Source organism: Dermacentor variabilis, chromosome 6, assembly GCF_050947875.1.
Source record: "Dermacentor variabilis isolate Ectoservices chromosome 6, ASM5094787v1, whole genome shotgun sequence".
Classification (NCBI taxonomy): domain Eukaryota; kingdom Metazoa; phylum Arthropoda; class Arachnida; order Ixodida; family Ixodidae; genus Dermacentor; species Dermacentor variabilis.
This window is the reverse complement of record NC_134573.1, coordinates 164,486,924-164,507,697: the sequence shown is the minus strand read 5'-3', so window position 1 is coordinate 164,507,697 and position 20,774 is coordinate 164,486,924. Positions and strand designations below refer to the sequence as shown.

Here is a 20,774-nt window from a genome sequence, read left to right as displayed (position 1 = left end):
ACGCGATCCTTAAATAAATGACAAGGATCTACAAACGTTTTTCGGGCCCTTTATTCGACTCCTTTTTAGACGTACACAGCGCATGTGTGGAATGCATAGAGAAAGTGAGTGTTGCTTTGACCAAGAGTTTTGTGATGAAGACAGAAAGGAAGAGCTGTCATGTTAAGTAAATAGGTGCGAAATTGTGTTCTTCCCTTTTCGTCGTTTCTTTTTCGTTTCCTATATTCTCGCGGTGGGCATTTTGCAGAACTAAAAAAAAAGTTCGAACCCACTTCCCAATTTTTCACGCGGTATCAGTTTTACATAGTTGCACGTGCGCAGAAAATTAGTGAGATGCGTCGTCAGGTCTATTTCGTTGGACATTAGGCGCGGCGAAACAACACAAGCACGCTAACAAGATTTGTAGGTATTCCATAGCTTTGGTCTTTGCGCTCGCCGTTCCTAATGATCGAAAGGAATTGCCATGCCATTTGGCATCAATAAATGAGAATGTGAGTGAGTACGAGCTATGCAACGAGTCAAAACGCCATCGAGAATGCCATAATGTAATTTTGTGACAAGGGGTGGCCACTATCGACTGCTCAGTTCAATTAAATTTATTAAATTATGGGGTTTTACGTGTCAAAACCACTTTCTGATTATGAGGCATGCCGTAGTGTAGGACTCCGGAAATTTGGGCCAGCTGGGGCTCTTTAACGCGCACCTAAATCTAAGCACACGGTTCTTTTCGCATCTCGCCCCCATCGCAATGTGGCCGCCGTGGCCGGTATTCGATCCCGCGACCTCGTGCTCAGCAGCCTGACACCAGCTCAGTTCAATTGTAGGACTTCCTGCGGCAAGAACGAAATGAACGCGGGCTTTTGCTGGTATGTCTGAGCGTTGACGATGGCGGCACTTGATACCCAATCGGCTGTCTCTGTAACCGCACCACAGGTGTGTAGGAGTGAAATGGGCAAACACAAGCGAATGAAGGTACACGCTCCCCCAATATGAAAGTGAACACTTCATCTGCCTTGAAACATCGATTCTTGGAACCGTGCAAGTCACTCACTGCTATTTCTCATGTTGTTCGCCTGTTGAAGAATTCCGCTCATGCAACTTTTTTTTTCTCATTGCGAGCATACGCAAGGAAAGTTAACGGCGTTGATCGCAAATTCGGCGTCTTTTCCTTTCATACTGGCGCACCGTGTACAAAGCTACATGCGGCCACCACGCGACGAACACGTGACCAGCGGCCGCGGTAAAATAGAGAACGGAGCGAGAGGACTGGAGAAATAAACATCGCAGGCAGCTATATATACAACAGGGGCGAGCCTATGCACGGAGGACAAAGGCGGTAGTCGATTTACTAGTTTCTGATTCGTTGATCGAACCCAGTGATGGCCCCTACTGATGGATGAGTTGAAGGAGAAAAACAAAACTAAGACGGCGGCGACACGCAACGTATTTCCGACGTCAGCGTATGTGGGTCGCGCGGGAGTACTATACAGTACATGCTACCGCCATGACCGGAATGCATACCGCAGGGGTTCGCTTCAAAACAACATTCGCAGTAAACACGTTTCGGCTTCGCATGATGACAGTGAAGTCGACATACAGCGAAAAACAGACTCGACGACGCGTGGCGACGCCACGTTCAAGAAGCGTTGGAAATACGATGCGTGTGGTTACCATATATATAGCAAGACATACAAGAAGACAAAAAGCGTACATGACGAAATGTGCTGTCGTCGGTGCCCAATTGAGAAAGGCGATAAACACAGCCAGATGCGTCTGTGCGAACCCAAAACTCTTCGAGCAAACCTGAACCAAATTCATGCGGGCAAAAACACGTATGCACGTAAATATAGCGTTCTGTTCCGCGTTCTGCACTTGTACGCAGTGCATATTGTAGCTGCGGTGACAGGAATTACCATAGTTTGACGATGTCAAGCAGAGTACTGCAGGAGGGTTTTTCAAATGACGAACTTTTCCCAAGTGCTCTCTTTTGCTGCTATTTTCCACAGGAAACCAGCTTTACCGAACGAAATATACTTATAAGATCCAACGTATGCACATCATCTATAAACTTTTCCAGCTATCGTTAACCAAGCTGTTTAAAAAATGTGTAAAAAAATTGGCTGCGGCTTAGCTGAGCTAACACTGGATATGCAAAGTGAAAGCTTGGTTTAGCCTGGTTAAGTCTTGGTTTCACTTGGTGAACCTTTGATTTAGCTGTAATTAATATACTTAGGTATACAATCATCGTTAAGCCAGGTATGACGGCTGTGCCTAGGTCGGTGGCTAGACATGACTGTGATTAGGCTTGGATAGACTCGCATCATTCGACGGTGTGACGCGTGTTGTGCTACAGGGAAAGCGCAAATGCTTGACATGCAAAGAGACGCCGCGAACACGCGCATCGTCGAAGCCACGGTGTAGTCGAAGCACAAACGGACAGGGTGCGAACGCGGTCTGTAAATTTATCTCGACGGTGCGACGCCTGCTGCATTCCGGACCCTCTCCAGTGAAGCAGTTCGCCGGGCGGTATTCGCGGGATGGTCAGGCGCCGCTTGGCGATGACGGCTCAAAGCCTCCCACTCTCACGCAACGCTCAGAGAAGGCGGCCCGGCCTCACCCTCATCCATGGCCAAGCTCGCGCTGACTAGGCGAGCGCGGCGCTCCTCCAGGCGCGCGGCGAGTAACGTGGTCAGGCGGCGACCCAGGTGCGGAGAGCGCATGCGCCAAGCCGGCTGCGGCGGCGGAGCTCGGCGCGGCGAGTCACGTGATGTGTTACCAAGGCTACGGCCCAGCTGCGGTCAAATGAAGGTCAAATTGCTGGCGACGGCGAAACTCGGCTCGACGCGGTCAATAAAGCTTTTGCTTTAAACGGTGCAAGATTTTAAGATCTGCGGTATTCGGTCATCAGACCACTGACAACTGAACATCCTAGGTCTTAGACTCGTGCCTCGCACCGTTATTTTTTTAATCTTTCTTTTTTTCTTTGAGCAGCTTGGCTAACGTTAACTGGAACACACGGTATATAATGTCCCACTCAGTTGCGGGGCTTGCTTGTTTTTGACATTTTCTCCATCCTGATGCTAAGTCTTGTCTGACGCAGGTTTGCTCGAAGACATTTCTGGGCGTGCCATACGATGAGATCAAGCGCTGTACCTTGGAGCTATGTACAAAATTTCGCGTACAAGGTCATCGTCTGTCTCCTCTTCCTTGTGGCAAGGACTAGATGCCGCTACAAGCACTTCAACCATGCATGTTCACATGTACAGGCGCATGCCAATTCCACTCTTGGGGTCTTCCTGTACGCGTGCCTCGTCGTCGTATCCTTCGTATGGAGGCGGCTTCTGCAGGTAGTCGAGCAGGAAGGGCGGCAGCCGCTTGTGCGGAGGCAGGTCGTCGATGTGCAGCTGCGGTACCTGGGACGCCACTGAAGGCAGGGTCTCCTCTTGGCGCGACTCGCGCTCCTGGAGCTCCCGGTAGTAGGACACGCTCACCAACAGGAAGTACGTCTGCGGGACGTGAAATTAGGAATGTGAGAATAGGTTAACTGTATCTGCAATAGAACACTCGCAGCTCTTTTCTCTTTATTGTCCCTTTAACAGAGAAAACGAGATACGCAGAGGAGCAACGTACCCTAGTCAAGACGATGAACAGAACCGGTATTAGGGTGTTGAGGGGTAACGGCACCTAGAGCAGGAAGATGCAACAGTATAAGAGAAGTAAACTTCGAAAAACTGAGTTACGAGAGCGTACTAAAACAGTGCTCTCATAAACGGCGATAGCAACCAACCGTTCTAAACGCCCCGAGAGAACCTGCTAATTGAACTCACGGTCTGATAGCGGCGGCAGGAGAGCACGATAACTGCCGACATGAGTGCTGGCGACACGATGCCGCAAGTCGTGAGGCCTATGAAGGGTAGCAGGAGCCAGCGACTTTCCTGCGGAAGAGCAGCCAGAAACGCGAAAATCACCGACCTGTCATTCAACTTTCGCTCCATACAGGCGCGCAGTTGGAGCCGGCAAAGCAGCCGCCATTGCCGCCAGAACGTAAGAACATGGTGAGCAAACATGCATTAGCGAGTATTCCACAGTCTTTCGTGAAGTGATGACGAAGGTCACATAACATAGAAAACCAAAACAACGCACACGCGTATGCGACCGCATTTTTTTTTTTTTGCTTTCGCACTACGTGCTGTGCGCTCCATTGATGTTTTGAGAAAACCATTCAGACGGCATGTATAATAACGGCGATTTAATCACCCATAGATTGCATCAGCAGATCTTTCACATGTGCGTCGAACAGTATAAACGGGCTCTCTTCACGCTTTTTACTGAGGTCTATCGGAACGATTGCCACGAAGGTCCGAGATATTACCCACGCCATGTGGGGCAGCCCTTTCTGCGTAATTTTTCTAGTGTTTTCCTTTTTCTTTCTCTTCGCAGAAACATCAAAAGGTAATTATTTCCCAGAACCTTTCTGCAAGACACGGTCAACTTCGTGGCAGAATCGCAGGCAGTTCACATCGCAAAAACGGCGCAGGATATTGGCTGACCTCGATTACATCTAGTCCAATAGTGCCTGACGGCGCGTATAACGTCACTCCACCATGTCAGATTTATTTATTTATTTATTTATTTATTTATTTATTTATTTATTTATTTATTTTCAATACCCTAAATACCCCGAGAGGCATTACATAGGGGGGGGGGATAGAATTCACACATGATATTTCAACGTAATAAAAATGACTGAAGGCAACAATCAAGCACATATTTCGGTAAAATTATTATTGAAACGCTCCCAAGTTTTCCAACAAGGTCTTTCAACAAGATGCGAACCCACGACTTACTTTCACTTGACCTGCTATTTCTGAGGCAGAAAATGAATGTCATTGTGTACGTGCATGTACTCAGATATAAAGGACTCAAATCATGGATGCGCTTCTTTTTAGTTTGGACGGATAACATAATTAACAGCTTACATCATTTGTTGACCGCTGCGTCGAGTTCAACCAACCTTTTTGGAGCACTGCCTTTGGTGTCGTGTATGGGACACACTGAAATATTTTTAACATTTTATCACTGTAGACGTGTCACGTTGATTGGCGAGTGTGCTTTGGCTAACAAGGCCAACTGAGAGAGGTAGTGAGACAGTCACAAGAAAAAGTGGCACAGTTCACGCACCAGTGTGGTTGCCTTGATGGCTAGCCAGGAGGACATCATCTCGAAGAGCAGGATCAGGCCGAAACCCAACATGGCCATGAACTCCACGACTGGCGAAGCGGCTGCACAGGCATGGGAACATACATATATGGATGCACGGCGCCGTATAAGTTCTTGCTAGACGCATAGATCGCGACCAGATGGTAGTCGTGAAACCTTAAATGTACCACAATAGAAAGAAACAGTGAATCGGTATATAATTGTCTTGTCCTCGTAATCTTTCAGTACAGTGTTTTCGTTTGACGCAGGAAGAAGAAATGCTATAGAGAAAGGACGAACAAGAAACTACGGCGCTACTTCTCTCGCGCGCTGTTTTTCTGTGTGACTACAAATTAGCAGATTTCTAAACTTGAAGTTCTAGTCTGCACTTCTTCGGGGCGTAAAAATATTTATTATTATAGCGGGAAAAACGAGGCAGAACTATTCCCCCCCCCCTTTTCTTTTCCCCTTTTTTGCGTAAGAACACCTCTGAAGGATTTCGCTGCTTCTGCTCTGTCAGGATTTCTTCTGATTAAGAAATTCAAAATAACAGTTAGTAATGGTTAGTTTGGCTCCTTTCCTTTAGTTATTCTTATAGGGGAACAACAAAAACAACTCGTTCGTTGACTTATTGCCAAAAAAGGTGTTAATAAGTGTATAGATCACGCATGGCCAGCTGATCGTCATCACTGCTGTTACGCAGACTTTATATGTATACCGTTCTGAGCCAATATATACAATTAGACCAACGTCCAGACATGACGAGGCCTAGAATTTCGGAACCATGACGTCAATCTAGTAGGTCCATGCATTCGAAAGGGAAAGCTGGCAGGCAAGCGGCGACGCTTATCAAGGGACCGAACGAGTTCTGTGGAAATCCTCAAGGTGCAAGTAAAGGAGTGAAAGCTGTCGTTATAATAGCATTTGAGAGTCATTAGCTTGAGAGCAAAGTTACTTAATTAGTTCTTGTATAGACGCACGGTTACTCTTCTATCATATTGTGGTATAAAAGCTACATAAACAGCTAGGCATGAAGTGCCTCAGAATGGTGGGCCTACATTTCGATAGGTGGACTTATCATGCGTTGAAGGCATTTGACAAAGATATGTCCACCTATCGAAACGTAGGACAACCTTTCTGGGGCACATTATACCTGTTTATGTAACTTTTACACGGCAGTGTGCTACTCCATCTGTCCGTCTCCTTCTTGATTTTAATTCTGCTATTATGTTGCATTTTAAGTAAATGCTTTATGACACGCGACTAGCATACACAATACTCCTGATCGGAGCGAAATATTCCAACAGTAAGCGCGGTTTCGCTTTGAATAGTTCAGCGGATATTCGGCGCTACATCGCGTCAATTTCTGTGAGGAAGCCTTATTTGTACCTGATTTTGTTGTAGCGCAAGCTGAACAAGGACAACAGAAAGGCACATCTGACACACACAGCGCTGTGTGTGTCAGATGTGCCTTTCTGTTGTTCTTGTTCAGCTTGCGCTACAACAAAATCAGATATGCCGCACCAACAAGCCCCTATAGCTACCCTCATCGACTTAATTGTATGTTTTTGATCTTCCCAAGCTCGACATTGAACCACACGGCTGCGAGCTCTATTGTCCTTACATATACTCTTTCCCTTTGATGTAGTGCGGTCATATCTTCAGGTATAGTGGGACCATAGCACTTGAGTGAGGCGGAAATTCGCTGCGGCCGCATTTCGATGGACGTGAAATGCAAAAATGCTCGTATGCTTTGGTCCTTGTGTAAGTTAAGTAACCCTGGGTGGTTAAAATTAGTCCGGACGCCTCCATTACACGGCGTTCCTCATTACCCACTGTACATTTTCGCGACGTCAAACGCCACAATTTAACTTAACGCGGACGCAATTGTGAGATCACTCAAGTGCTATATGGTCCATATACCAGGATCAGAGCATCTCTAGGCCAAATGTATGTACTCCTGAGGATGGAGAGGTGGCCTAGCTGGTATGTCATTCTCGTAAGCAGCCTCGAGCGCACGAAAGACGAGTGACGAAGCTGTGTTGCGTGTCACCTTAATTCTTCGTATCTCGTCTTCCCTGCGTTCTAGGTTGTTTACGAGAATGTACTCCTGATGTTCATAATATCAGCACTGCCTGATTAGCGGCGAGAACTCCGGGCCACAAATGCAACGCGATAAGTGGTAGAGTTCCCTTCCACCCTTTCCTCTCACTAAACTTTCTTCTCGCCCTGCGAGTTTCCAAGCCTTTTGTTGTCTACAGATGGCGTTGATTTATATCTATGGCACGTGCAGCGAGAAAATTGAAAGCGTCGGAGCCAAAAAAAGACAACAACAACAAAAAAAAAACTGTACTTTCGGTTAAGAGTGAAGGGGCCTTCAAGGAGCATGTTAAATGTTTGTGTACTATTTGTTGACTACGTGTCTTAACTACACTACCGTAAGGCGGCGGTGACAACAGCGAGCAGAGGCTTGCCGTCGTGTGCGTGGCAGAGCTGTTCTTAACCGCGTCCTCGGGCGCACTCGGGACGACCTCAACCTCATTCAGCAAATGCACACGCATTTCCGAGTATGCCAGCCCGCGGTTCATTTCTCTTGGGAAATCGTAGCCCACGTATATGACGTTGGCAAAACACAAAGAGAAAGGTCGAGTCGACGTTTGCGGTGCACTGCATCCCGCGAACCAATCCTGAGAGCACGCGCGCGAGCGAGGCACAGCGGCGCGCAAGTGGCAAAAGTGGGTCGTGCGCTCACGTGTCACGTCGAATCCCAGGGACCTGTTGATAGATTCGAGGAAGCCTTGCTGCCGGTACAGCGAGATCATGTAGGTGACGAACAGCAGGCTCGTCGAGAACTGAAACGAGACGAACAGAGAATGCATCGGGTCAAGTGGTCGATCCGCCTCGAGGGTGGTTCACTGGTGCGAAGACTAGCCTATCTGCTTCGCGTGTTTAACTAATTCACGTTACCGTCTCGACGAGAGAGAGAAGGCGATTAAAGAACGACGTCGAGGTTAGCCACAGTCGAGCCCCGTCGGCTACTTTCGATTGAGGGAAGGAGAAATTAGAAAGACGAGATGAACAAAAGGAAACGAGCTGGCGCATAGAGAAACCTGATCCGCGCGCAATTAGAGAAGGCCACTCACAATCACATGCTTTCCAGAGTCAAACTTATGCAGACTCTTAATGCTCTCTGTGCAGATGACGGCTGATGTCATTGACCGGTTCATTGACCGGAAAAATCAGAGAGGTCGGCCGGAAAGTGGAGTACTTGGCTTGCTACTCTGCGCAAGGGAAGGGGCTGTCAAACTAAGTCTTGAAACATTTTATCCCGTGAATGGTTGATCATTTGGTTCCTTTAAGCTGATTAAGCGTGGATCGGACAGAAGCTTTTTGGTGGTCCTGGGAGCCAAGTGACGCAAGTTTGTTCGTTTGGTCCGACTGCTTATTAAGCCGAGTTTTGTGGCGCGACTAAAGGTAAATTAGGGTATACTTTGCACCAAGCACATGTTATAATAATAAATTATAAATTTATAAGTGGAACTAGCTTACATGGATGCGCACAGTGTACTTAAAGCTTACTGAAGACCGGTGGAACCACCAAGTAAGGGTCAGAAACAATTCCAGTCATCTTGAGCTGTGAACTTCGCGAACCACGATGCTCCACGTATTGAAGAGGAAAGCAAAGCGAAAAGGAAGCAACGAAGAACTTTTTGCAGACCCGAGCTGCCCTAATTCAATGTCAACGTTTCCCATTAGACATCCATGTTTAACACTAGCGCAAAAAAAAAAGAATATACACATAACAAGTGGAAGAAAGAGACACACATCGTCACTACTTCTTTCTTGTGCTTCGTCTTCCTGCGCTATACACTCACGTATCGTCAACCTACACGAACTGGCCAAAATATCGGTTTTGCTATTAGACGTCTATGGGACTTGCTCGCTTAAATGTAAAAATACAAGGACCAAAATAAGACTTAATGACTCTATAATATAGCCCAAAATTCCTTATTTATTAAACAATTGAATCGCATGCCAGAGACGAACATTATCGTCGGGGTCCGGAATTAGCTTTTCAATGGGCATATTCAGCTCCCAAACAGCCCCGATGTATCTGTACCCTTACATTTTGTCCTGAACAGCTGCGGGCGAAACAAGTTACGCGAGCGAACGTCAGCCGGGATCACTGAACCCAGCGCCCCTGTGCGCATACAGACCTGCCACAGCTGACCCATGGCCTGCCGAGGCTGTGTTATTCCCATCACAGCTGAGAGAGTGAGGTAACCACTTCGCCTTGTGAAGCCTCATGCCATTACACGGCGGTTGTTCTTGTGATTAAATGTGTTAAGTAATTGCTTTGGAAGCATGAAATTCATACGCATACAACTTCTGACTGGCGTGGAATTGCTTGGAACGAGCGCACTTTCCTTTTCAAGGAATATTGCATTATCAAAAGAAGCCATTTTTGTTGTTGAATATTTGATTCGACAGGATTTGCTGCAAGGCATAAAGAATACAACAAAGTTTAAATAAGAGCTTCCAACTCTGCATCTTGAAAGAACTGCAGCAGTTTCTTTGCAGAGTTTTTGTCCATCACCCAACGGTCACGGTTTCTTAAGTCTTATGTAATTAGGTCTTAAGACTGATCAACCGCGTTCCGAGACGCATCCAAAGCAGGTGTCGAGCACATGACGTTGTCACAGGTGCTGAGCACTTGGGAAAAGTTCCTTGATCGTCTTTTGCCGGTCCCCAAGCACAAATGATATTTGCATCTCGATGTTAATCAGCACAACAAAACTTTGATGACCCGTTATTTGTATCGTGAAATGCTTTCTGCATTGAACCACGTGGCATTGTGTTGTTCCGTGTGGCCTAAAAAAATTTCGTGCGAATACAATCATCTCGCATTTAAAAAACGTGGCTGGAAGTGGCTTTTTCGGGCAACTCTGTGCTTGATTAGGTACATTACAGTAAAACTGCCAGTATTGCCCGCGAACCTACAACACGCCTAGCTGTCTTTTCCCAGCTTTCATTTAGTAATTTCCGCCGTTTTCTTGGCATGTGATCGTGATAAAGTTCATAGTTCATAGCAGATCGTTTCTCTTAACAATGCAAAGCGATTGGGTTCGCCTCATCGCTGAGAGTTACTTGGCACGCGATGTTTTGTTCTCGTGGCGATTTCTGATTTCGTCGTCTTAAAGTTAACGCCATACGTGTTATTGTAAGTTCGTCTGGTGTCATCTACGGAATGATGCGCTTTTCGTCGCCTTATCGTGAATATTGCGGAAATTCATATGTACAAACTCCTGTTGTGTTGCCCTTCTTTCGTGGCTGTTTTGAGCTTCCTAGAGCTGTAAGTCGCTGTGTAATTTTTCCTGTGCACAGCGCTCTTCAGAGTCGCTATCGCTATTTTTTCTCTGTTTGTTTAAAAAAAAATGTTCCTTCTTTCTAAATGAAGACGCCTCGCTTCCCTTTTTCCTTCTACAGCTTTCTCTTCCCTTGCCTTTATCAGTGCTTCATGTAGTGCACACATGTATTGCGCTGAAGTTAAACACACACACTCAACATTATTAACAACACAAAGGTAAAGATAGATACAAAGCCTTACGACATACCAAGCTGTACCTTAGAGAGACACTAGAGAGAAAAATAAACTATAAACAATTAAAGTAAAAGACAACTCGGACCTTCATTTTCTCTTCTAATAATCAATCTAAGCCAGGGTTACAAGATTGGGCTAAATAGCCAAATTGGGCTACTTCTCAAGCGAGTTGAAAACAGAACTATTCTTTTGGATATGTGACTGCATTTGGGCTATATTTCTTTCTGAGAACTAACCCCCGACTCTTTACAGCTCGGCTACCCTTGAGACACTAAACAAGATACACTGAGGAGGGGGCGGATGCCAGATCACCATTTTACCGGATGATCATTTGAAATTGTGCATCGCATACCAAATTCGGCGGCAGCAAAAATGTGGCAAATCATATGTCTGGCTGCCAATCACTAAGTACCACGCTTAGTTGATAAGTTAGCCAAGTTCTAGTCGCCAGTTTGTTAACATCCTTGTTTCTGAGGTGCAGCTGCCATCTACTGCACTGTACTTTGTCGTGTAACCTATTGTATTGTTTCGTGTATTGTGCTGCGTCGTGAATTGTGAAATTGTCATTAGCTATAACTATGCTGAATACATACTATTGCTCAGCTCGTTTATTGAGTGACATTGTTTTTTTTTCCAGTGATTTTTTGTTCTTTTTTTAGAAAAGTAAGAGACTGCATTTCTCATGAAGTCCTCATTTACCTAATAAAAAATTTGCCTGCGAGTCTGCATAGCTGCACTTCTTGAAGTAGTGCTGCGAGTGCGAGTGCAGGGAGAGAGTGAGACATGACATCTTGTGTCCACATATAAAATACGCATGTATTTTGAATGCCTCTTTCAGACTCCCGGATGAAGCCACAATAAAACGTCGGGGCGAGTAACCCTGACTTAACAAATATGCCTTTGCAAGAACAGGATATTTAATTTAGCGCCTTTTTGGGGGTTCGTTAAGTGGCACAAGTCTCTGTATAAATCTCGACCTCCTAGTTTCCATGAAAGAAACTCATGCGCAGATTCCCTTAAGGAAAGTAATTTAATATAGCTGGAATCATCTCATAAAAAAACACAAATTTTTTGGCTACTTTTGGACTGCTTAATATTTTCGCTTTTCGGCTACTGCTGGGCTACTACGAAGGCCAATTTGGCGAACTGTCGTTGGAGTGATCTGGTAACACTGCCCATTACAGCAAAACTAACGAAAATAATGTTTTGACAGGATGCTTTACCAGTTTAAACTGATTGCGTGAATCTCTTTGGTATCCCTTTAGGGTGATCGGCACAGGTTTTAAACGCTTTGTGACGTATGTGATCTTGTCGTTAATAGAACTCACCAGTGTTATGACAGCTGAATAGCGAGTGCCTCTCTGGAGAGAGCACTTGAAAAAGCCCGTCCTGGGAGTCATCTTCTCTGCTTCACTCTGAAGCGAAGAAGAAAAGCTTGTCACGTGGTCCAGGCACGTAGGGAAACTGGAAAAAAAACATTTTTTTTTTTTCAAGGAGACTGACTTGTTAAACATAGTTGTTTTATGACATCTATGATCAAGGACGCTGGCTATCTGTGCACGGCGGTTACACTCGATCACGTCATCGGGATGCTGCTGGGACGGATATTACAGCGGTGTCTGTCACTGTAGCGGCGCAGGGGGGACCTAAGATTTTGACGAGAGCGTGATGCGCCTACTACACATCTGTGACGTTACATTTCCAAGAGTAAGTGAACTAAACATTTTTCGGAACCAAATGGTCGATTGAAAAATGAACTTTACCAACGAGCACTTAAATCGAGCGGCACCAAAGGCGCCTCAAAAGAAGCAACAGAAAGGTGGCATAAATCCGCACAGCACGCAAAATATGAAAAGGGAGCGATGAAGTATGATCGATGGTGTTGTTATGTTCTTTAAAATTACTAGCTGCCGAAAGAGCAGGTCTATTTGCATTCTTAAAAATAGCATAGCGAGAAGACGTATATGAAAGAAGGTGTCGGCCAATGTATCGCTTTCATTTACGTTTCTTTTTTCTTGCTATTATGCTTCTTTCAAAACAATAAATCTCCAAAGTCACTCCGACGCTAAGCGGCGCGGTTTTAGAAAAGGTCATTTGCTTCGTGTCGGAAGGCAGGTGGATGTCAGATCACGTAGCACACGTCGTATTGAACAGGAGCGTAATCTAGAACTGCACACGCTCGAGCGCACACCAAACGAGACGGTTATACGTATATATACCTTGGAACTGCGCTGCGGCGCCACGCGGTACAGCAAGCGAAACCAACAAGATGCACTGCGGCGCTTCGGCGGGCAATGAAACTTCAGTGAGCGGTCGCTGCGCCCCGAATAAGTTCGTCGCCTAAACGCGAGCAGCCGCGGCCACTTGTGCAGGTGACGAGAAGCAGCTGCCACCGTCGGTCGGGACCCCGTGCGCGACGGAGCACAAGCAGACGACAGGCGTGAAAGCTGGCGGCCCCGATTCGGTACCTCCGGTCACGTGTAGAACAGTATATGTGTACATACCCGGTAAAATGTGCACGGAGCAGGGTGTCGGTGATAAAGAAAAAAAAAAGCGAGTTTGAAAAAACAAGCACAAAAAGGTGGAAAGCGAAAGAGAGAGAAAGAGAGAGAGCAAGGAGGAGGAAAAAACGGGGAAGCCGAACAGATGAACGTTCGGTTTGCTACTCCCCACTGGGGTAAGGAAGACGGGAAATAAACAGAGAGAGAGAGAGAGAGAGAGAGAGAGAGAGAGAGAGAGAGAGGGGGGGATGGTGAAGTCGACAGGTTGCGGCCAAAAACACATATTTTTTCCGGAAGTTCGCTCAGCTATGATAATGGTGGTTTGGTCAGAATGTTTACTTCTTTTTATGTTTCGCTTGCTCCTAGACGTCTTCCTTGCAACATATATTTAAATATGTTTCTTCACATCGTTACCTCCTGCAGTGGCGAGATCAGAGTGTGAGAGCAGAAAGCCAGCAATTTTCTAAAGTGCCAGCAGATGGCAAGATTCTTCTTTACCTGTATATAGAAAAGTAGCTCTGATGCACTCTGGTGGCTCACTAATAAGCTATTCAGCATGTCTTCAGAAGTAGCGACAAATGGAAGTCCATATATCCCATCGGTATAAAATGAGGGAGAGGCATTCAACTTGGCCAAATTCCCTTGAATGAGAGCAATTCATGCACACGGGCAATTTACACCAATCGAAAGGTAACTAAAGGTCCTGAAGGCACCAGAAAGGCAGTTGTTAAGGTCAATAAAGCTCTCCAAATGTAACGACTTTCTCGTCAAGTTGCCCACACTTTTAGACCCTCAAGTTATGTGCCTAGGCTCCAAGGTCTATAGTATATATCTAGAACGCACCCGCAAATACCCAAGAAAGTTGCCGAGGCAGCATCGCACGTGTATTGCGCATGATGGGGGTTCGCCTCCCACGGGCGGCAAGTTGCTTTTTTTTTTCGTCCGCTTTCATTTCCCATTGCCTTATCATTTCTACACTTTGATTAAGAATCACAGCTAATTTACCACGTGTTTTCATTGTCCTCATATATGATTGCAAGGTGACCGGAAAAAAATCGAGACCCTCGGTTTCCATTATTCTCGTTGGCTGCCAAAAAAATTGCTCAGAGGGTTTTTCGTCATCACGTTAATTATATCCTAGTTGCTACTATTTTCATCACTACCACAACCACCACCACCATCACCACTACAATCACCAGATAAGATCGCCCTGTCTGCTCCACGCCACAATTTAATGTGAATCCCGAGAATTAAAAAAAAAATTTTTTTTGCACATATCCTAATACTATATGCCCAGTTGCACATTAAGAACTAGGAATTTCGTTAAGACAAAAGCCAGAACAAACTATGCGGCGCTCATTTATTAAAATGGCGGGTCCCTACCTTGCTGGATGATAAGCCGGATTTATTTGACGTCACAGAACAATCTGTACTTGTTTGTATTTTCAGAAAGAAAGCCGGAAGCGTACTTTCTAGATAGGTAGCTGCCATTTAGCCGCTTCATTTTTCTTTTGAACCGATCGCCGGGGTTCGCAATTGCATGTGTTGCACAATTCTCGCTTTTCTTGTTAATTGTTTTTCCTACTTTTTTGCCATTACCGCAGATTTTTTCTGGCTGTAATTGGTCGTTGTACTATAATATGAAACACTGCAACAGTCACATTTCCGCGATATGTGTGTGTTATTCTGTAGCTCGCTGTCTTCGTGGCTCTAAGAGCCAAGTCCTTTTGCTCCAGCGCCATGACAGTCATGCTTTCTCAGGTATCGTCAGAAGTTTAAGCTAACTTTAACGGCTATTCGAAAGACGCAGCTCATGGAAAATGCAGCGAGAAGTGAAGAACCGCGATGGCATTGCCTTCGCTTTATGAAGGCTCCACTTTTCCAGTTCGACTGCGCCATCTTGCTTGAACGAACTTAAATACATACCGTACACGGCGCTCTCATTGCTCCTCCTGTTTAGGACACCGCGGCCTATTCGTATTCTTATTCGTACTCTTGGAAGCAGTTATTCTTGGAATACCTGCTTTTATAAACAACGCTCTCCAGCTGCGCATGGTGCAGAAGGATGCTTCTCACCGTACTACAAGAATTTTTTTTCCCTTCAAGAAGTAAATTGCTACATGGTGCCGAAAACATTCTTACGCGTTGAGATTTTTTTTCCCCACTACAGGATTTCAGACAGAAAGAATATCAGTAGAGGAAGGTTAACCGAAAGTAGGCAAGTGGAAAAGCGTCCGATTGGCTGTCTTATACAGGAGAACAGGGGAATATAAAGACGAGAGAGAGAAGGTTACCTAAACACACGCACAAATAAATCGTCACGCGGTCAAAGGCGTTCACACGTACAGGACCATTGGTCTTTAAAAGAAAGCACTAAAAGCGACAACTGCATCCTGTCTACGCTTTCTGCATTCGAGACGCTTCACTGAAACCAGTAGGGAAAAAAAAAAGGTACTGTATAATTCAGTTCCAGCAGCACACATCTAGACATCGAAATCGCGTGCCACCGGTGAGAACGCTACACAACGGATAACGCCCGGGGATAACAACAACGTTCTCTCTTCCTCGCTTTCGCGTCGTCCCCGTTTGCGCGCTTTTAATGCCCCGAGTATAAAACGACTAAACCAGTATTCCAGTACAGTGCGCGCTGTTCAGCGCCTCGCTGGGGTGACTGAATGCGATCGACCTCTTTCCCCCCCCCCCCCTCAAAGATGAGAGAGGGAGAGCATGCTGGCACCTACGGCACGGTGCCCTACGGCCCGCAGCTCGTGTAACGACAAACCTCTCAATATGGTCACCTATTAAAGTAGCGATAAGGAGCGCTCGCTACAGGCGCCCAAATCTTTAACTGGCGTGCGCGAGCGGCGACTTTTCCGTGCGTCAGCGCCGTATGACGGGGCGAGGCTGGAAACAGCTTAGCAGACGATGGGCCCAGCTGAGCGCGCTTTGTCCGCATGCGCTTAGCCTCAGACTTTTTCCAGCCGCGCCCCGTCATACGGCGCTGACGCACGGAAAAGTCGCCGCTCGCGCACGCCAGTTAAAGATTTGGGCGCCTGTACGTTCAAGCAGCGATGCTTTCCGTGAGCGCGCAAGCACTGCCGGCTCCTTTCCCTCCTTCCTCCTTCCCTCGCTCCGCACGACGCCACGGACTCCATCGGCTACTGCGCATCATTCTGCGCAGCTCTGACATGCCCCTCCTACTCCGCGAAATCGCTGCCGTGAGACCAGGTGAAACCACTCCGGTGGTACATATGTGCACAAACGGACGGGCGTACGGGAGGACAGGACATGCGGGGCCCGTTTCCCAGAGTTGATAACTCATATCGCAGTGAAAATTGAGGGACCGTCATTCGGCAACTTTACTATTAGACTCCACACCACACTCAAAAGTCCACTAGACTCCGTCACACTAACTCCAGAGCAGACAACCAGAAGAAGGGCTCCGCCATTATTCGGCTTTGAGAGCCCTCCGCGCGACGTCGAATGAATGGAAGCTTCACAAAAGGATTAGTGGTGCACAATGGGCGAGCCGTCCTTTCTTCCGAGAACACGCAGCCGCATCTCGTTACATGATTGGCTGACACGAGCCCTAGCTTTCGCTGATCTTTCGCTGATCTTTCGCTGAGACGCACGGACTTAGTGAGAGGGAGCGTAGGCCTGCAGAGTCTCAGCACGGGTTGGTGTGAGGATTGAAACTAAATTAATTTAAGGTGTTTTACGCGCCAAAGCCACAATGTGATTACGATACACGCCGTATTGGGGGACTCCGGAGTAATTTTGACCACGTGGGATTCTTTAACGTGCATCCAATGCACGGTACACAAGCGTTTTTGTGTTTCGCCCCCATCGAGTTGCGGTCGCCGCGGCCGGGATTTGATCCCGCGCCTGGGTTTCGCAGCGCAACGCCAGAGCCACTACACCACCACGGCGGGTGTTGGTGTGAGGATAAGAATTGAAATAAGGGGGAGTGGGGAGATCAATAAGAACAACCTTGTCGCTTCAAACGGTTGCCGCCAGTGCAGATGCTCTCCTGTAGATGGAGTATTCACTGAGAATCCGGGGGTGAGGAAACAGTCTAAATAGGTTAGACCAACACAGTGACAGAATGAGTAATGACATACCCTGCAGTGCCTGAGAGAAGAACAGACTTTCTTATTTCGTAAGATTAGGTACATGTGCCAACTCTTGTTGTATTGTTATGGCGTGCTTCACTATATGTGTCTTGCGTCTTGTCCTTACTCTTTCGTCTTATATATATTTATGGCGCATGTCAAAAAATTACTTGAGTTTCAGCCAAGTTTTGTGTTGAACAAAAAATATTTTTGTGGCTCCGGCTGCTTTTAAAGAGGTGTAAGAAATCGAAAGAAAATCATGGTGTACCATCGGCAACAAGTAAGACGACCAGTACTGGTAAAAAACATACGCAACGAAAACAACATCGCGTAACATAGCGGAGACAAAAAACAACAAAATATAATAAAGACATACCGTGGTCGCATAGTGGCTTTGGCCTACTACGGCTTGCCTCATAATCAGATCGTGAGCTTGGCACGTAAGACCCCAGAATTGAAAACATAACGCTTGTCTGTGATACTTTCTTTTTATGCTGGCCATGGCCACCTCTAGAAATTTTTCTTTCTTTCTTTCTTTCTTGATCCAGTGGGGCGTCTTTGCGAACCATCGTCGGCTAAGTGTATAGCGTCGAGCGACAACATTTAACAATCATAACTGGAAGTGCGTCACTCAAACTGCTACACATATGCTAGCGCTTCGAAGTAATATTTTTTTTTCCCGCTCAGCTAGGTTAATAATAATAATAATATGTGGGGTTTTACGTGCCAAAACCACTTTCTGATTATGAGGCACGCCGTAGTGGAGGACTCCGGAAATTTTGACCACCTGGGGTTCTTTAACGTGCACCTAAATCTAAGCACACGGGTGTTTTCGCATTTCGCCCCCATCGAAATGCGGCCGCCGTGGCCGGGATTCGATCCCGCGACCTCGTGCTCAGCAGCCCAACACCATAGCCACTGAGCAACCACAGCGGGTGCTCAGCTAGGTTAGCAGGAGAACATTTGCAAAGTTCACAAAGACGCGCCCTTTCACTTGACAGTCGTGCGCTTCCCTATACGCTGCGAGTCACTTTTTTGCAGCTTGTTTTGTTCAAAGCTTACTCATCACAAGACTGCTGCAACAAGGTTGAACAAGTGCACACTTTTCTTGCGTCAGCTTCATTGCAAGTACCTAGCTGATGCTGTCCATGACGGACAGCCGCGGTTATACGGATCACGCTATATCTTGCATAACCAAGGAATAAAACATGCCACGTATTTTAAATCCACGGTTGTCTAAGCTCTCAAAGTTAAGACTAACCGCGCAAAGTATCGTCGTATAGCTATGAGAAACGACTCAGCAATTCTTCCACCCAATTTTCTCTTGCCTATGTTTTGAACGCAGTCGACTGATATTCCACCATTGCTGTTCTCGCGAGGGGGCTTTGTTCATCGATCCCCTGCTTCTTGCGCCGTTGTTCTGGTTATACATCACACTGCAAATCACACTTCGAAGTCCGGTGTCATCATGAAAGTCTCGCCTGCCAGCAGAGATCGCATAATCTTTAAATTTGCTCTTCTTCCTGTTGCTTGTTCACACCTGGTTCGCGAATCTTATGCCTGCAACCTGAACTACACGGATTCGCATTCGGTTCAGCGGTCTGCCGGATCAGCGGTATAATGCGCAAGCTATACGCTATCTCGCTCGCGAACGATCGCAACGGTTCTACCGCTCAGTACCAAGCTAATCCGCAAGAACCGAGCGTACATTTGGCACGCGCTGACACTCACGAGGCAGCAGTGCAGCGGCGCTTCGATGGTCTGAAAGGTCAAGGCACAAACGATGCGACGCGGTGCGATTCCTTCTTGGCTTTGATTCCGCGGGCGTCGCGGCAACGTCGGCAGATTCGTCGTCGTTCTGTGAAAAAGAAAAGGCAGCGTCGGCTGGCGGAGCACACTTGTTCGGTGCGGGGGCGGCGTTTCCTTCAAGACGCAGCTGCCAGCTGCGCGGCGGGCTCGGCGCTGCTGCTCTGGGCGCGCACTCGCGAGGCGTGGCGACGAGACAAGCAGCTGTATGCGAGCCTCCACGTCCGCGCAGTTACGGTTGGGGGGCGCGCGGCCGCCGCACGGAGTCCAGGGTGCCGCCGAGACCTGCCCGTACAATGGCCCCTTACATCCTCCTCAGGCCCATCGACCATCGTCGGGATCATCGGCTTTTTATCCTTCGCGAAATTAAACTGGAAGCGATGACCGAAAGAAAAGGAAAATCGCTTTCCCGTGAAACGTCTGCATGCGGCGGTGTCATATACCAATATCGTCACCGGCAGCGTAGTTTAGCGAAATTCCGTGGCCGCAGGTCTAGGTATATGCACTGAACTCACAGTCCTTGTCTGAAACAGTCTGCGACACACAAACAGCCTTGCGTATTTTAACAACAGCCTTGTTATCCAACATACGCGTCTGTTGGTCTTACGTGATTTCTCCCGCCGAAATGATCAGACCAAACACCCAGTACTACGAAAGTTTGTCGTGATAACCATATAGTACGTATATCCTGATGGCAAGGATTGGTAAAAGTATAGTGAACTAGCGACTCGTGATGGCTTGCGCTTGGCGAAGTACGCAATATTTCAATCTCCGCAGCAAACTACGTATACGCAACTGAACACAATACAAATATGAGTACTATCCTCCAGAAATAACACATCGATTTGAGTTCCTTTGCTCAATATGAGAATTTTCCGGCGAACAGAAAACAATAACTGCGGCTTGCCGTAACGGTTTGCAGAAGGAGTGAAAAGCGGGCGATTTGGAACCTATACATTCTTGGGCATGCGCACATAAAAAGAAAAAAACGAAACACGAGTAATGGTTTGTTGTCGCACATGCACTGGTATGCGTTGCTTGAGAAGGCATATACTTCCAAGCCTGCCGCGCATTCCAAGAGGTTTTCCCGCCACGCGAAACACGTTCTCAGTTCTTTACAACGTTCCCTTTGTATGCGGTGTGTCGTTCACAGCAATTGTAATACCGACCAATACGCTGACTACTCGTATACGTTCAAGGTGGGAGTTTTCGAATGAACACCTTGTTAGTGTTAGGAGAAACGTGACGGAAGCGTGCAGAGATTCCGACAGCTTGTTTACTTTACCTCGATGAATGGTTGCCATAAACAGGATCTCCGCCGTCGCAGCTAGTCGCCAGTCCCTTAGTGCTGCAGATGCAGTGGCCGAAGATAATGAAAAGCTCTCAAGACAACCGTTCTTTGCGGCATCGCTAAATGACAAGATAAGCGTAGTAGGGGGCACCATGTCCGGATCGTAGTTTTCTTCGCTCTTACTCTCACGTCCACACAGTTCACGCATTTTTATTTTTTATTTTTACAATAGCGATGCATAGAATTAATGTATTTAGAAAAAG

At 46.8% G+C, this 20,774-nt stretch overlaps 1 protein-coding gene across 1 annotated transcript; it reads right to left on the bottom strand.

The window, feature by feature from the left end:
• Positions 1 to 33: 33 nt before the first annotated feature.
• On the bottom strand, positions 34 to 19,529 carry LOC142585656 (uncharacterized). Its single transcript, XM_075696584.1, has 7 exons — positions 19,123 to 19,529; positions 12,130 to 12,265; positions 7,952 to 8,051; positions 5,182 to 5,282; positions 3,828 to 3,935; positions 3,631 to 3,684; positions 34 to 3,506 (listed from the first exon to the last, which is right to left on the bottom strand). Exons 2-7 carry the CDS (start codon positions 12,199 to 12,201, stop codon positions 3,255 to 3,257), a joined length of 687 nt encoding a protein of 228 aa, XP_075552699.1. The 5' UTR covers positions 12,202 to 12,265; positions 19,123 to 19,529; the 3' UTR covers positions 34 to 3,254.
• Between the last annotated feature and the right edge of the window lie 1,245 nt (positions 19,530 to 20,774).